The sequence below is a fragment of the Salarias fasciatus genome, chromosome 18 (assembly GCF_902148845.1).
Source record: "Salarias fasciatus chromosome 18, fSalaFa1.1, whole genome shotgun sequence".
Lineage (NCBI taxonomy): Eukaryota > Metazoa > Chordata > Actinopteri > Blenniiformes > Blenniidae > Salarias > Salarias fasciatus.
This window is the reverse complement of record NC_043762.1, coordinates 4,864,960-4,877,523: the sequence shown is the minus strand read 5'-3', so window position 1 is coordinate 4,877,523 and position 12,564 is coordinate 4,864,960. Positions and strand designations below refer to the sequence as shown.

The window sequence follows — 12,564 nt, the reverse complement described above, 5'->3', positions numbered from 1 at the left end:
TAAACTAAACTAAACCAAACCAAACCAAATTACACTAAACAAAATTAAACTAAACCAAACTGAATTAAACTAAACTAAACTATACTAACTAAATACTAGTTTAAACAGTTAAGTATCCACAAAGCTGCCCTAGGAGCTAGAATGCTGTGGGAAGTACGGTGCACTGAGCCCTATCCTCTAATGTCTGAATGTTATTCCCTTTAGTCCGTTCATTGCTTTTCACCTGTTGTCCCCCCCTTCGAGGGGGAGTCTTCTCCAGTTTCAGTTGCTGACTCCACTATTACGAGGGCCTACGAACAAGCTCTGGCCGGACCGGGAGGACACTCCTGTCGGTCCTGCCCGTGGACTGGCTTCGGTTCTACTGCTGGGATCCGTGGTTCTTGTGCTGGACCGTCCAACGGACTGTACTCAACATTGTCCTAGGCTTTACTTCTTATTGTCTCATGCTAGCTGTTGCCAAAGCTGTCCGTCCCTGGGAGAGGAATCCCTCCATACTGTGGTTCTCCCCAAGATTTCTTCTTTTCCCACTGGGTTTTTGGAGTTTTTTCTTGCCGGATGTGAGGGTCGAAGGCGGTGGTTGCTTCGTTCTGTCTCGTTACTGTAAATATTGACATATTACCATTATGCTTATTCACTGTTTTTACTTTACCGACCAATGTAACATCTTGAAGCCCTCTGAGGCAACTGTTGTTGTGATATTGGGCTATACAAAAATAAATTTATTGATTGATTGATTGATTGATGATGGGTACACCAGGATGGGGGCTTCAGTCAGGGCAGCTTTGAGCGCTTGGAAGGCAGCTGTGCAGCTGTTGTCCCACTGGAAGGGGCGGTCCTTGTCTGTTAGATGGTGAAGCGGGCTGGCATTTCTGGCAAAGTCTTTCACAAAGCGTCAGTAGTATGACGGCAGCCCCAGGAAGCTTCGCAGCTCGCTGACATTAGCCGTCTTTGGGCAGCCCAGGACGGAGTCCACCTTGTCAGGGTTGGTAGCCTCGCCCTTGGTGCTGACGACGTGCCCCAAGAACTTTGTCTCTCAGCTCAGCAGGCAGCACTTCCCCAGGTGCAGCTTCAGCCTGGCCCAGCGGATGTGCTCGAAGACCTCTTTTTGGTGGGCGAGGGCCCCATCGAAACTGTCAGCAAGCACCAGCAGGTCGTTGAGGTACACCACGCATTGCTCCCGTAGAACAACAGCCAGCACTCTGTCCATCAGCTGCTCGAACTTTGCCTGCAGGGTCGGAGTGGGGTTGAAATTCAGCCCGGGAGTCTCGTTTGGAGACGTGTTTTATCCGATAATATGGGGGGATGCCCAAATGGCATGACCCGGAACAGCAACAACCCCTGGCCGAAGGTAAATTTGGTCTTTAGTCTTGCTGATGGGGCTAATTCCACTTGCCAGTAACTGCTTCGTAGATCGAGGGAACTGAATCAGCTGGAACCGGAAATGTAGTCGAGGGCGTCATCGATGCAGGGTAGCGGGTACAAATCTTTTTGTCATGCTGTTTAGGCGCCGGTCGTCCACACAGAACCGCCATCCACCGCCTTTTCTCTTCACCAACAGAACCGGCGCGGCCCAGGGGCTGTCAGAGGGCTTGATCACTACCGGATCCAGCATCTCGTGGATCGTTTCTTCAGCCACCTGCCGCTTGGTGAGCGCGAGCCATTGGGGACGCAGACAGATGGGCGGGGCGTCTCCAGTCTCGACGTGGTGCTGGGACAGGGAAGTCTGCCGACAATCTTTGATGTTGGCTGAGAAGATGTCTTCATGCCCGGCCAGAAGTGTCCTCAGCTGCTGCTGTTGGTATGGAGTCAGCCCGGTGGAGTGAGCGGCTTGATCTCCCACTCCTCTTCTCACTCAGGCATCCTGGCATGTGGCCGAAGAGCAGGGGTCTTGGGGGTGCTCGTTAGCGGCTCTCTCAGCTTCTTGCAGTGCTTCGCTGAGTGTCTGTGGCAAAGCGAGGCAGACATGTTGCTAGAGTCTCTCTGGCGTGGGACCCACATAAAGGCATGGAGGGCCAGTTCAGCTTGGATAGCAAATTTAAAGTGGGCGTAACCCTGTTGTGTGTGTAGCTGCACATCAGCGGCGAACGAAACCCAGCCTTTCGCTGTGTTTCCACTGGACGCGACGCAAATTTTTCACGCGATAAGATTACATACAAAGTCAATGTAATGATGCAATTGTCTCTGAATGTTAAGCGACTGGCGGCAGGCGCCAACCGATGACGCCTGACAGCGTGCATTTCTAGAGAAAGAGTCGTGCGCCCGTCGCTTGCACTGCCACTTGCCGCTTGACGACCGCCGCCTGAAGCTTCATCGCTCGACGCTTGTTGCTCGAGTTGAAACAATTGAACTTTTCCAGCGAATTCGCGCCAGGACAGCCTATCAGCGTGGCGGTCTTCATGGACATGCTGACGTAGGGCATGCAGGGCACCGACCATGCAGAACATTTGGTGCGATGCCAAGGCGAGCGGCAAGCGGTGTGCGCAATTTCATTTGTTCACCGCTTCTTGTGGAAACCGGGCGTCGCCTGAAGTAGCGCTGGAACCGAACCGGCAGTCCAGTTGCAGTTCCTGCAGAAGACGGTTGAACTCACCGAGCTCAGACCGCCTCCGTAGGTTAGTATACATCCAGAAGCGATGCCGGCGCCTCGGCCGCAGCCAAAGCTGACTTCTCCATGCCAAATACAGAGCAGCAATTGTGGCTGTCGGAGCCATCTCAATCTCAGTCTTTATTTCTGAAAGTACTTTTCATATTCATAGAAACAACGCAAAGTGCTGAATAGTAAAAAAAAGTCATAAAAACAAAAAAGAACAAAAACTGCACCATCGATCAGTATGCGCATGCATGCACGCACGCACGCACACACACACACACACACACACACACACAGACACAGACAGACAGACAGACAGACAGACAGCCGGGTGCACACAGGACTGTGGGACAAACATCAGAAGAATCCTGCCCACTGCTGCTGTGCAGGAGACGGCAATGAGGAGGGTTGTGATGTTTCTGCAGGATGTTTTGTTTTGCATATATGTATCAACGATAACACTCGAGCTCCTAACGTGGCACGATTTTGACGCGCGAATGAATTCACACACCAGCGATAAAACTTGTGTGCACAGTGTCATGTGTGAATGACACTGCGAATGCAGCTGCGTTAAACGCGTCCGATGGAAACACGGTATTTGTCTTTCTCGGCGGCGCCGACTCATCAGTTGCTCTTGGTTTTCATCAGTGGATGGTGTCTTGCAGAATCTTCTTCCCAGGGCGACGCTTAATGCCTGCAGATCTTGCTGCTGTGACGGGTTGAGATCCAGCAGCACCCTGGCCGCCTTCCCTTCTAAGGCGAGGGCTAGGTTTGTCACTGTTTCTGTCATGCTCCAGCCATTCTGTTGTGTCACTTGCTCTGCCTGAGCTAAGTACAGGGAAAGCTCTTTCTCTCCGTCATACTTCAGCAGCTTGACAGGTGTTCTTCTGTCGGTGGCGGCGGGCAGCTCCCAGCTCTCGGCTGGCGGCGACTGGAAGTCAGCAGTAGTAGCAGCATTCTGCGTGCCAGCGGCGGCGGTGCTTCCACTGTGCCGCCAAGGAGCGGCGGGTTCTTGACGTGGTGGAGCTGTCAGGGCTTGCGGGCGCAAACTCACCGCTGGCCAGCTCTTTTTTTCTGGGGATGGCTCTCTGAAGACGGCTCAGCCCCTCATTGACAACTTGGTGAATTTTCTTCAGGTCTTCCTCCATCTGAACTCAGGAGAGCACCATCCCACTTCTGAAAGCCGTGTAACACTGGAGCAGCCACTTGAGGCAGACTGACAAGAGGTTTTCGATTTTAACACACCAGGACTTTTAATGTGAAGCTCAAGAAGCACTCTGGACCACACTTCATAGTGGTTTGCAGGCCGAGTCCCAATCCCCTGGCAACCCCATAAACTAATGGTCCGACACATAAAAATTAAAGAACACATGAAAAGTGGCCACGGCACATGAGAACACAATTACTAACACAACTAATAATAAAGGAAACATAAGTGAACACAAATAAACATAAAACACGGGCCAAAAGAGCCCAAACAATCCCCACCCAAAATGCCTTGCGGCACCCGGCACACAGTCAATTGGGACAGCAACCTCCAGTGGCCCCCACGGCTACTACAATATTTTCAGTGTTCCTCCCTGCCAGCATCCCTGCCTTGGTTTGCTTTCTGCACCTGAGCCCCCAACCGGCCTCGTGACACTTTTATTATTAAATGCTTCATCGAACATCGTTCAGCATTGGTGTACAGGCAGATATTAAAAATACCATTAAAGCTACATTTCAGTTAGAAGCAAAAATGTTTTGAATAAATATAAAAAAAGTTTCGAATAAGTACAACATTTTTACTTTTAAAAACAAACTGATTCATTTCATGAATTTCATCTTCTGGAGACCAAGGAAGTAAAACAAGCTTCCTTCCAGTCCAGCAGTTAGTATTTTAGTCCAGATCTGCTCCATGTGGACTAAAGCTGTGAACTGACCAAGAGACATACATGATCATCAGAGCTGAGCTGCTGGATCAAAGAAACCAGAGACAGATGTGTTGATATGAAATCAGAGAAACTCTTTATGAAGCAGAAATATGACACAGTCTCATCAGCTCAGCTCACATTCAGCTGCAGGAGGGTTTTTGTTTCACTCTTTCTCACTGTGGGTCGTCTGGGGCTCTGGGACTAAACTGTGCGTTGTAAACGGTAAGAACAAACTTTGATTCTATGTTTGTCTTTTTTTTATCAGAGGTCGAAAATATGTTTGATCAGAGGATTTTAAAATGTGATTTATTTGTTCATTCATTCAGTTATTTAGTAGAAGATTAATCACCTTAATATCAGATACTATCGAAGGCAGTCAGACAAACTGCCATTTTACATTCAACAAATTTCACAGCTTTGCTTTCAGATTACTTCTTAACATGTAAAGTTAATGCTATATTATGATCATTTAAGTTTACTGAATTTAATTTAGAAGAATGTGATTAATTGATCATACACTGAAACACAAAAACACTGAACTTACCGTCTTACACATGCTGATTTGATGTTAAAGTCATGATGGGATACTTGGGAAATCAATTGTATTTTACTGTTGAAAATATCTAGAATTATTTCACATCAAGATAACCACACAGATATAAATAGTCAAAGATAAAACACTTCTATTCTGTGTCCAGCGAGTTTAGTTTCTTTTCAAAGTGATGATGAATCTTGACAAATAAACTGACAGATTCCTGAAATCCTTTGTGCTGAATGTTGCTGAATTCAATCACTGCCAATATTTTAAAAGTTACAAATAGAATGGCAAAATACAAATGATACAACTTTTCTTCACATTGAGTCTTGTGTCACTAATGAATGTAAAATATTTTCAGTTCCTGCTGAAGGGCTTGTCAACATAGAATCTGAGGAATGTAGTTTATAAACTTAAAAACAAACAAACAAAAAAAAAACATAATTAGCTGCTCGGTATCCATTTATACTGCTCTGAGGTGAAATCTTTTCATCTATGACAATTAAAACTAATAATGCTGACTTTACTCAAGTTGTTTCTTTTATTGTCTCTTGATTTTCCCAAATTGAATTTTAATGAACTATCAAGTTCAGCTGACTTTGTTCTGCCTCTTTTCTTTATTTTACCATCTAATCTACAAAAACATCAGTAGGGAGATTATGAAACCACTTTGCTTCAAAAAGTGTATATTCATTGCTGAAATAAATTAAAATTATTAAATTAATTTATACAATGACAATAACAATTAGAGGGTCACTACATTTTATCTTTAAAATCATGATTGATGAAGTTTTACTTTATGTGTGAATTATCACTTCAGATGACATGAAACTAATCTGTTAGAATGGACATTTTACAAAACTGAAGTAGAATTCATTTTTTAAAATGCATTTTTGAGGCTTATCTCCTTTGAATAATAAAGCATTTAAATTTTAACTGCATCAATTGTAAAATTTAATTCAATATCAGAAACTGAAATATGTCCTATAAAAATATTAGTTTTCTCAAAATCACTTTGCGAAACTATATGACTCAATTCACTGATCGACAATAAATCAATCAATCAATCAATTAATCAATTGATTGATTGATTGATTGATATAGTCTTGGTCCCAAGGAAAAGTCATAGCATTAAATATATATAAAGATCATAGTGATAGAAATTAATGTGCTAATTTTAGCAGATTTATTGTAACACTCAGATTCCTCAAAATATTTTCAATGGTTTCAAATGAAGAGTAATAAAATAAAATAGGATTCTGAATGAACGCTGTTTTCCTCCAACTTTATCTGAGTGAAGAAAACACGAGTCTCTCACATGAACACAGATACAACTACTTTAGAGTTACTAGTCAGACTCAAAAGCTGTTTTTAGATTTTAGCAAACCAGAGAACCTGGAGGAAAACAATGCCTGAACAGGAAGAACATGCAAACTCCACACATAAACTCAGTCCGAGTTCAGCCTGGATGTGAAGCAGGAACTTTCTCACACTGACTCCACTGTGTGGCCCCGACTCTGACCACTTTATTTCTCTGTTAAAAATCACTGTGAGCTGCAACACATGAGGACCTGAGGTGAAGACAGAATCTGATGTCAACATGAACACAGTGAGCAGTGACCTTTGTACTGTGTTCACATCAATCAGCTGATTGATCAGAGTTGAGGTGGTTTCCAGGATCAGACTGAATGTAGCTGAGAGCTGGAAGCTGCTGTTGACTTTGTGGTTGTGTGTGTGTGCTGCTTGTTGCTGCTGTCTGATTCCAGAGCGGAAGGTAGTGAAGCCCGTGGTGAGCGTGTACCCAGCAGCCTCCAGAGATCCCCTGAAGAACCACCTGCTGTGTGTGGCCTCAGCCATGTTCCCTCGTGAGGTCCAGTTCTCCTGGAAAAGACTGAAGCAGAACGGCGGCCTGGAGGAGCTGAACTCCAGAGAGGGAGAGCAGCTGGAGCTCAGAGAGTCGGGACGCTTCACCTCCATCTTGGTGCTCAAACACTATGATCCGAAAACAAAATATCGCTGCTCTGTGAAGCACGAGGGAGGAACAGTGGAGGCTGAAACAGAGCAAGGTGAAGAAGGTTTGATGACTTTAGCTGTGATTCACTGTCATTATTTAGAGCACTGACATGTTGACCTTTGTCCATTTCAGTCATAAAGGTCACTGCCCCTCCGTCCACTGCTCCATCGACTCCTCCTCTTCCCTCTACTCCTCCTACTACCCTTCCTCCCTCTACTCCTCCTCCTCCTCCTCCTCCAGCCGTCCCTCCACCACTCTGGTCCAGAGAGAGGCTGCTCTGCCTGCAGTACACAGTGCTGATAGTGAAGAGTGTGGTCTACTGCTTTGGACTCTCTCTGATGATGATCCTCAGAAACAAAGGACCGTCCACCAGCTCCACACATGCTGACTGACCTCCAAGAGCTTTGACGTCTCACTCACACCTGCTGGAAAACTCAAACATGTTTTCTGTCATCAACTGTAAAGAACAACAAAGATTATCTTGAAACAATCTTCCTCCTGAACACATGTAGAAAACACAGAGAAGAAGAACAGAAAGAGGAACTTCAGTTCAGTCAGTATTTTAAACAAAGAAACTAATGACATATTTCTCTGCTTTTCTCTTTTATGATATTGCTTCTCAATGTTAAACTTTCTTTACATTTATTCAGTACTACTTGCAGAATAAAATGTCACATAATGTTGTTTTGTTGTGTTTTCTCTTCAGTCTGACATGTTGACCGCTAACAGGAAGTGTTTCACTCTTCATCAGGATAGTTTCTTGTGAAGTGAACAGTGAATGGGAGTTTTGATGATCTTCAGTCTCTTCCTCATGAAACACAGAGCTGTTCAATCTACTAAACTCTGATGACATTGATACTGATGGACTGAACTGAATTCAATCAGCTCCAAATATTTCCCACAGTGCAACAGTAACAGTATTCAGGGCCTCAGCTCACCTGTGTGTGGGTGGAGGTCTCATCAGAAACATGTTGAGAGGAAATCAAACCACAGAGAAGACAGACAGACAGGAGTGGCGTTCATGACGGAGCAGCAGCAGATGTGAATTTGTTCTCTGTGGTTATTAGAAGAGAAAAAACAAGCTGGTGAGAGCTCATCACACTTCCTCCACTGCAGCAGAGCAGTTCTGTGGCTTTCTGCTCTGCAGCCTCCACACTGTGACCTTTGACTTTCTCTTTATTAACATGACAGCTACAAGTGGAAACTCTGTTCTTCCTCTGTGAGAGAAAAAGTCTCCATTTGTGAACTCCAGCAATAAATGATGGAGTCAAAGGAGGAACAATGATCCAGCCTGCAGTCTGCTGCTGAGGGTCCATGTTGGATTCACATCAGAACAGACTCCATAGAAGTTAGAAACACTTTCATACTGAATGCTTTAGAGCACAAACATCCATGTTGAAGGTCACATGTTGATTTATCAGAAGAGTTAAAATGTACTTTGATAGTGAAATGATGAAAACATTCTGGCACTTTCAAATTATCAATCAATCAAAACCAGAAATTGAATTTCTTGTGAGATAATGTGTTTTTACATTTTATACGACTGACAGATCGACTCCGATATAAATTCTGAGAATAAGGTAGTTTTTTTTAAATACATCGAGATAAAAAAAAGAATCTTACTGTCAGGTAAGGTCAAATGAAAGAGTGAGATTAAAAAAACAATGCATACACAAATTGCGATTTTCCTGCGTTTTAAATCTCTGATCAATCATCCACCTTTTATTTCTTCCATTCCGTCCTGTGCATGGTCACAGGAGTTATAAAAACTGATCAGAATATCTCTATCTATCTATCTCCTGCAGTTCTCCAGACCTGCACAGAGACTTTTCACTCATTTCTCACTCTTCTTGTGGGGAATAAGAGAAAACCTTCATTGTGCTGCCCTCTGCTGGTTAAACTGACACAGTGTCTCAATCTCCCTACGAGGTTCTTTCTCCTTTGTTTTTCTTTCCACAGGTTTTTGGGAGTCTTTGCTTTTTTCAGCCACTTTGGTTCATTTCACAGTTATTTCAAAATGTTTGTTGGTGTCTTTTCACTGCATCTTGGCCCTTGTTTTCCAGTGAGACGCACTTTAATGTTCTTGTAACGCAGTGGCGGACCGTGCATTTCACACTAAGGCCTTCAGAACAGATCTGCCTGAACCAATCCACCTCTCAATAACTATTTTATGTCTATAAAAAAATATGATGCAGACATGCATATAAAGAGTTGTTGCACAGCAGATAGATACTTGTGCAGCCAGAATAAATGCCTTTGCTGAAGTGCACAAGTCTCCTACTACATCTGTGCACATACAATGAGCATCAACAACTTAATAAAACAGCAATATTATTTAGGAAAAGAGGAACATTTACTCACCAAAATCTTGATTATTTGCAAACAAAATCCGTCCTCATTTCCTTCTTCAAAAAGAGTTCAATTGTTCTGTCATATACATTATCCGTGCGTTTCAGTTTCATAAAGCCAGAGCTTTATGTCCAGCTGCCCTGTGGGATTTCTGGCGTAAGTTTTATTTCTCTTCTTCTTCTTCTTCTTCTTCTTCTTCTTCTTCTTCTTCTTCTTCTTCTTCTTCTTCTTCTTCTTCTTCTTCTTCTTCTTCTTCTTCTTCTTCTTTTTCTGCGGAATAATTGCGGGTGGCGACCAACAACTTAGGTGCATACCGCCCCCTACTGTATCTCTTGGTGAATGTAAATCAGAGGGCCTGGATATGCTGTTGTTAGTGTAGCTCGCTGGAAGGCGCTGAGTTGCCAACTCGAAATCTGATTGGTTGAAGCAACTGTCTGTTTGACGCTTCACTTTACTTCACTGCGCCATCAGGAACAACTGTGAAGGCCTCAGGCAGAATTCTTTGACCCTAGCAACAGATGATGCCTGAAACCTGATTGGTTAAATGATTTAATATGAAAAAAAAACATGTCTTGAAGCAGCGCAACCATGAAAACTATGAAAGGAACTGGAACATACCGTTTGGAATCATTTATTAATTATTTACGGACAAAATGTAATTTATATCAGTCTGTAATTCAGATACTTTTCAGGCCAGCAGAGAAGGCTTTGCAGGCCCTGATGGCCCACCACTGTGTAACAGTGATTTTTGTGTCACTAAAGGAGAATCTCATGCTTCATTCTGGCCTCTACTTCAGTTTCCCTGCTTCTCCAGCTTCTTTATTCTTAATTCCACATCATGTTGAGGAGCTCAGATTAAAGGGTTTAATCCACAGAGGGCTGCCGAAGAGCACAGGAACACATTTATCAATCAGCAAAGTTAAAGGGGCTGTATCATGCTTTTTGAGCTAGTCCAAACCCTAGAAATGGCTCTAACATGGTAATAGTTTATTTTTTGGCGCTAAGGAAAAGTAATTTTGTGTGAAATAAAGGATTTTCTGGGGCTAATTCTGAAACCAGGAAGAGACAACGCTCAGTTTCACTGAAAATCCCGCCTCTCCCCCTGTGGACTTTGACTGACAGCTACTTCAGCCAATCAGCGCTTCAAAACAAAGACGCTAGCTAGCTTTAGCTCTTTAGCTCTAGCTTCTCTACACGCAAAGACACGCGAAAACGTCTTTTCCTGTGAGAAACTCACCAAGCGCAGACCCTTCAGACTCTTCAGACTCTTGCTCTTGCTTGACTGTTGCTTTCAGACGATGGTTAAAGTTTATCTCCGTAATCAGAGTTGGGGGGGAGCCGTCTTCACAGTGTGACGTGAACGTGGGAAACAGAGCGTTTTCACTGGTGCGGGATGGGGCTGCCTCTCTGAGCAGCACAACAAGGACGAAAGCTCAAACACGCAGGCATGAAGGAAAAAAATGCTTTGGGGGTGTTTTTGGTGAGTACATAGCTATATAACAAGGTCAAAACATACTAAAAGTGAATTTTGCATGATACAGCCCCTTGAAATCACACATAATTCCACTAAACTGCAGCCATGGACAGGAGTTTCCTGTAAAACGATTCATGACTAGTTACACAGCAGGTTTGACACTAAGATGACTCAAAGTAACCATAAATACTTTTCAAACCACTTTCTCTATCACGCAACACAAATATCAGACAAATTTCACTGTCACTCCTCCTTTTGTCCACTAAGAGGAAGCAAAACTACAATTTTCTAATAATGCAGCAGTCTGGGTTTTTTGTGTGTTCTTCTACTGACAGGAACTCCTGCTGTGCTTGGTGGAGAGTCCAGAGTCAGTATCAGGGATGGAGGCTGTTGGGGTCCTGGAGGTTCCTGTCCCCTGATGAGTGGGACTTGGGGTCTTTCAAAAGATTGGTGTCACTTTTTTTTAATTTAACACCTTACTTTCACATTTCCATCTTGTTGAGAAAATATTTGTTTTCTCAACTGCCAAATTGACACCTGCAAGTTCTGTTTGTTTGGTTTTATACATCTAAGAGCCTAAAACTAACCAGTGATGATGTGAGGTTTGAAAAGAGGAGAACAGTAATCACTGAAAGTAATTGAAAACAACCATTAATGGTTCAGTTCACTGTGATGGAAGATGATGATTTAATTTCCTTTAATTGTATGGAAGCGCTCATGTCACAACTTTGGAATCTTTTCTGCACCTCAAGGACTCTTCAGTCAACCTCCAAATAAACTTTAATGTGTTTGTTTTTTATTTGTAAAAAAAAAAAAAATCATGAATATAAGGTTTCTTTCTGTGTGTGTGTGTGTGTGTGTGTGTGTGTGTGTGTGTGTGTGTGTGTGTGGGTGGGTGGGTATGAAATACATCAGTTATTCTTCATGTTCTGACTTGCTGTGTGTATGAGAGGTAAAGAGGAGCCACATGTTGGCAGGATGACTTTAAGTGGCTTGTTATAAACCTACTGGAGTTTGCAGTTACCAATCCTCATTTGGAGGAAACATGTTTCCTTCGTGAAATGTCCACAGCTAATAAGAAGAGTAGTCTTCACTACTGTATGGTCAGGTTGGTTGTCTTTATTTTCTGAGGTGATCCAAACTGTAAAAAGTTTGAGAACCACTGCACTGGACATTTTTAAGCTACTTCACAGCTTATGATAGTTCCATACAAAACATGTATTTTCTGTTTCTAAACACTTTTTGTTTTTTTTAATATAATATATAATATATGTATATAATATAATTTTTCATATAATCCAGTAATTTATAAAATATTGATCAAATATTAAAAATGGTGAAAATACAGTTTTGGGTTATGACCCTGGAAATAAGCAGTAAATGTGGTCACTAACTTTGTTGGAAGATCTTTTAGAGTCTTCAGATTCCTTGAGGAGGGCGGTGTGTGACAGTTGATACTGAACCACAAAGTCGTCCAGTCTGCTGGTTTTTCTGGATTTCAACTCAACACATTTCATCTCCATCAGCTCTTCAGCAGGACACTTTCTCTTTCATTGTCCTCTCTTATGTTCAGTCCCAAAATGGAAAGTAAATGATTAATTATTACGAATCAATAAAAAGTAATAATGAATGTTTTGTGTTTCTCACTGTTGTTAGCAGTAAATAATAAAGTTTAAATTTTTCTTACAG

The 12,564-nt window shown here is 42.9% G+C and overlaps 1 protein-coding gene across 1 annotated transcript; it reads left to right on the top strand.

Annotated features, from left to right (window-relative positions):
- The first annotated feature begins 1,579 nt into the window (after positions 1 to 1,579).
- On the top strand, positions 1,580 to 7,725 carry LOC115405696 (histone-lysine N-methyltransferase 2B-like). Its single transcript, XM_030115359.1, has 3 exons — positions 1,580 to 1,646; positions 6,805 to 7,104; positions 7,185 to 7,725. The coding sequence occupies exons 2-3, from the start codon at positions 6,894 to 6,896 to the stop codon at positions 7,442 to 7,444; spliced, it is 471 nt and encodes a 156-aa protein (XP_029971219.1). The 5' UTR covers positions 1,580 to 1,646; positions 6,805 to 6,893; the 3' UTR covers positions 7,445 to 7,725.
- The last annotated feature ends 4,839 nt before the right edge of the window (positions 7,726 to 12,564 follow it).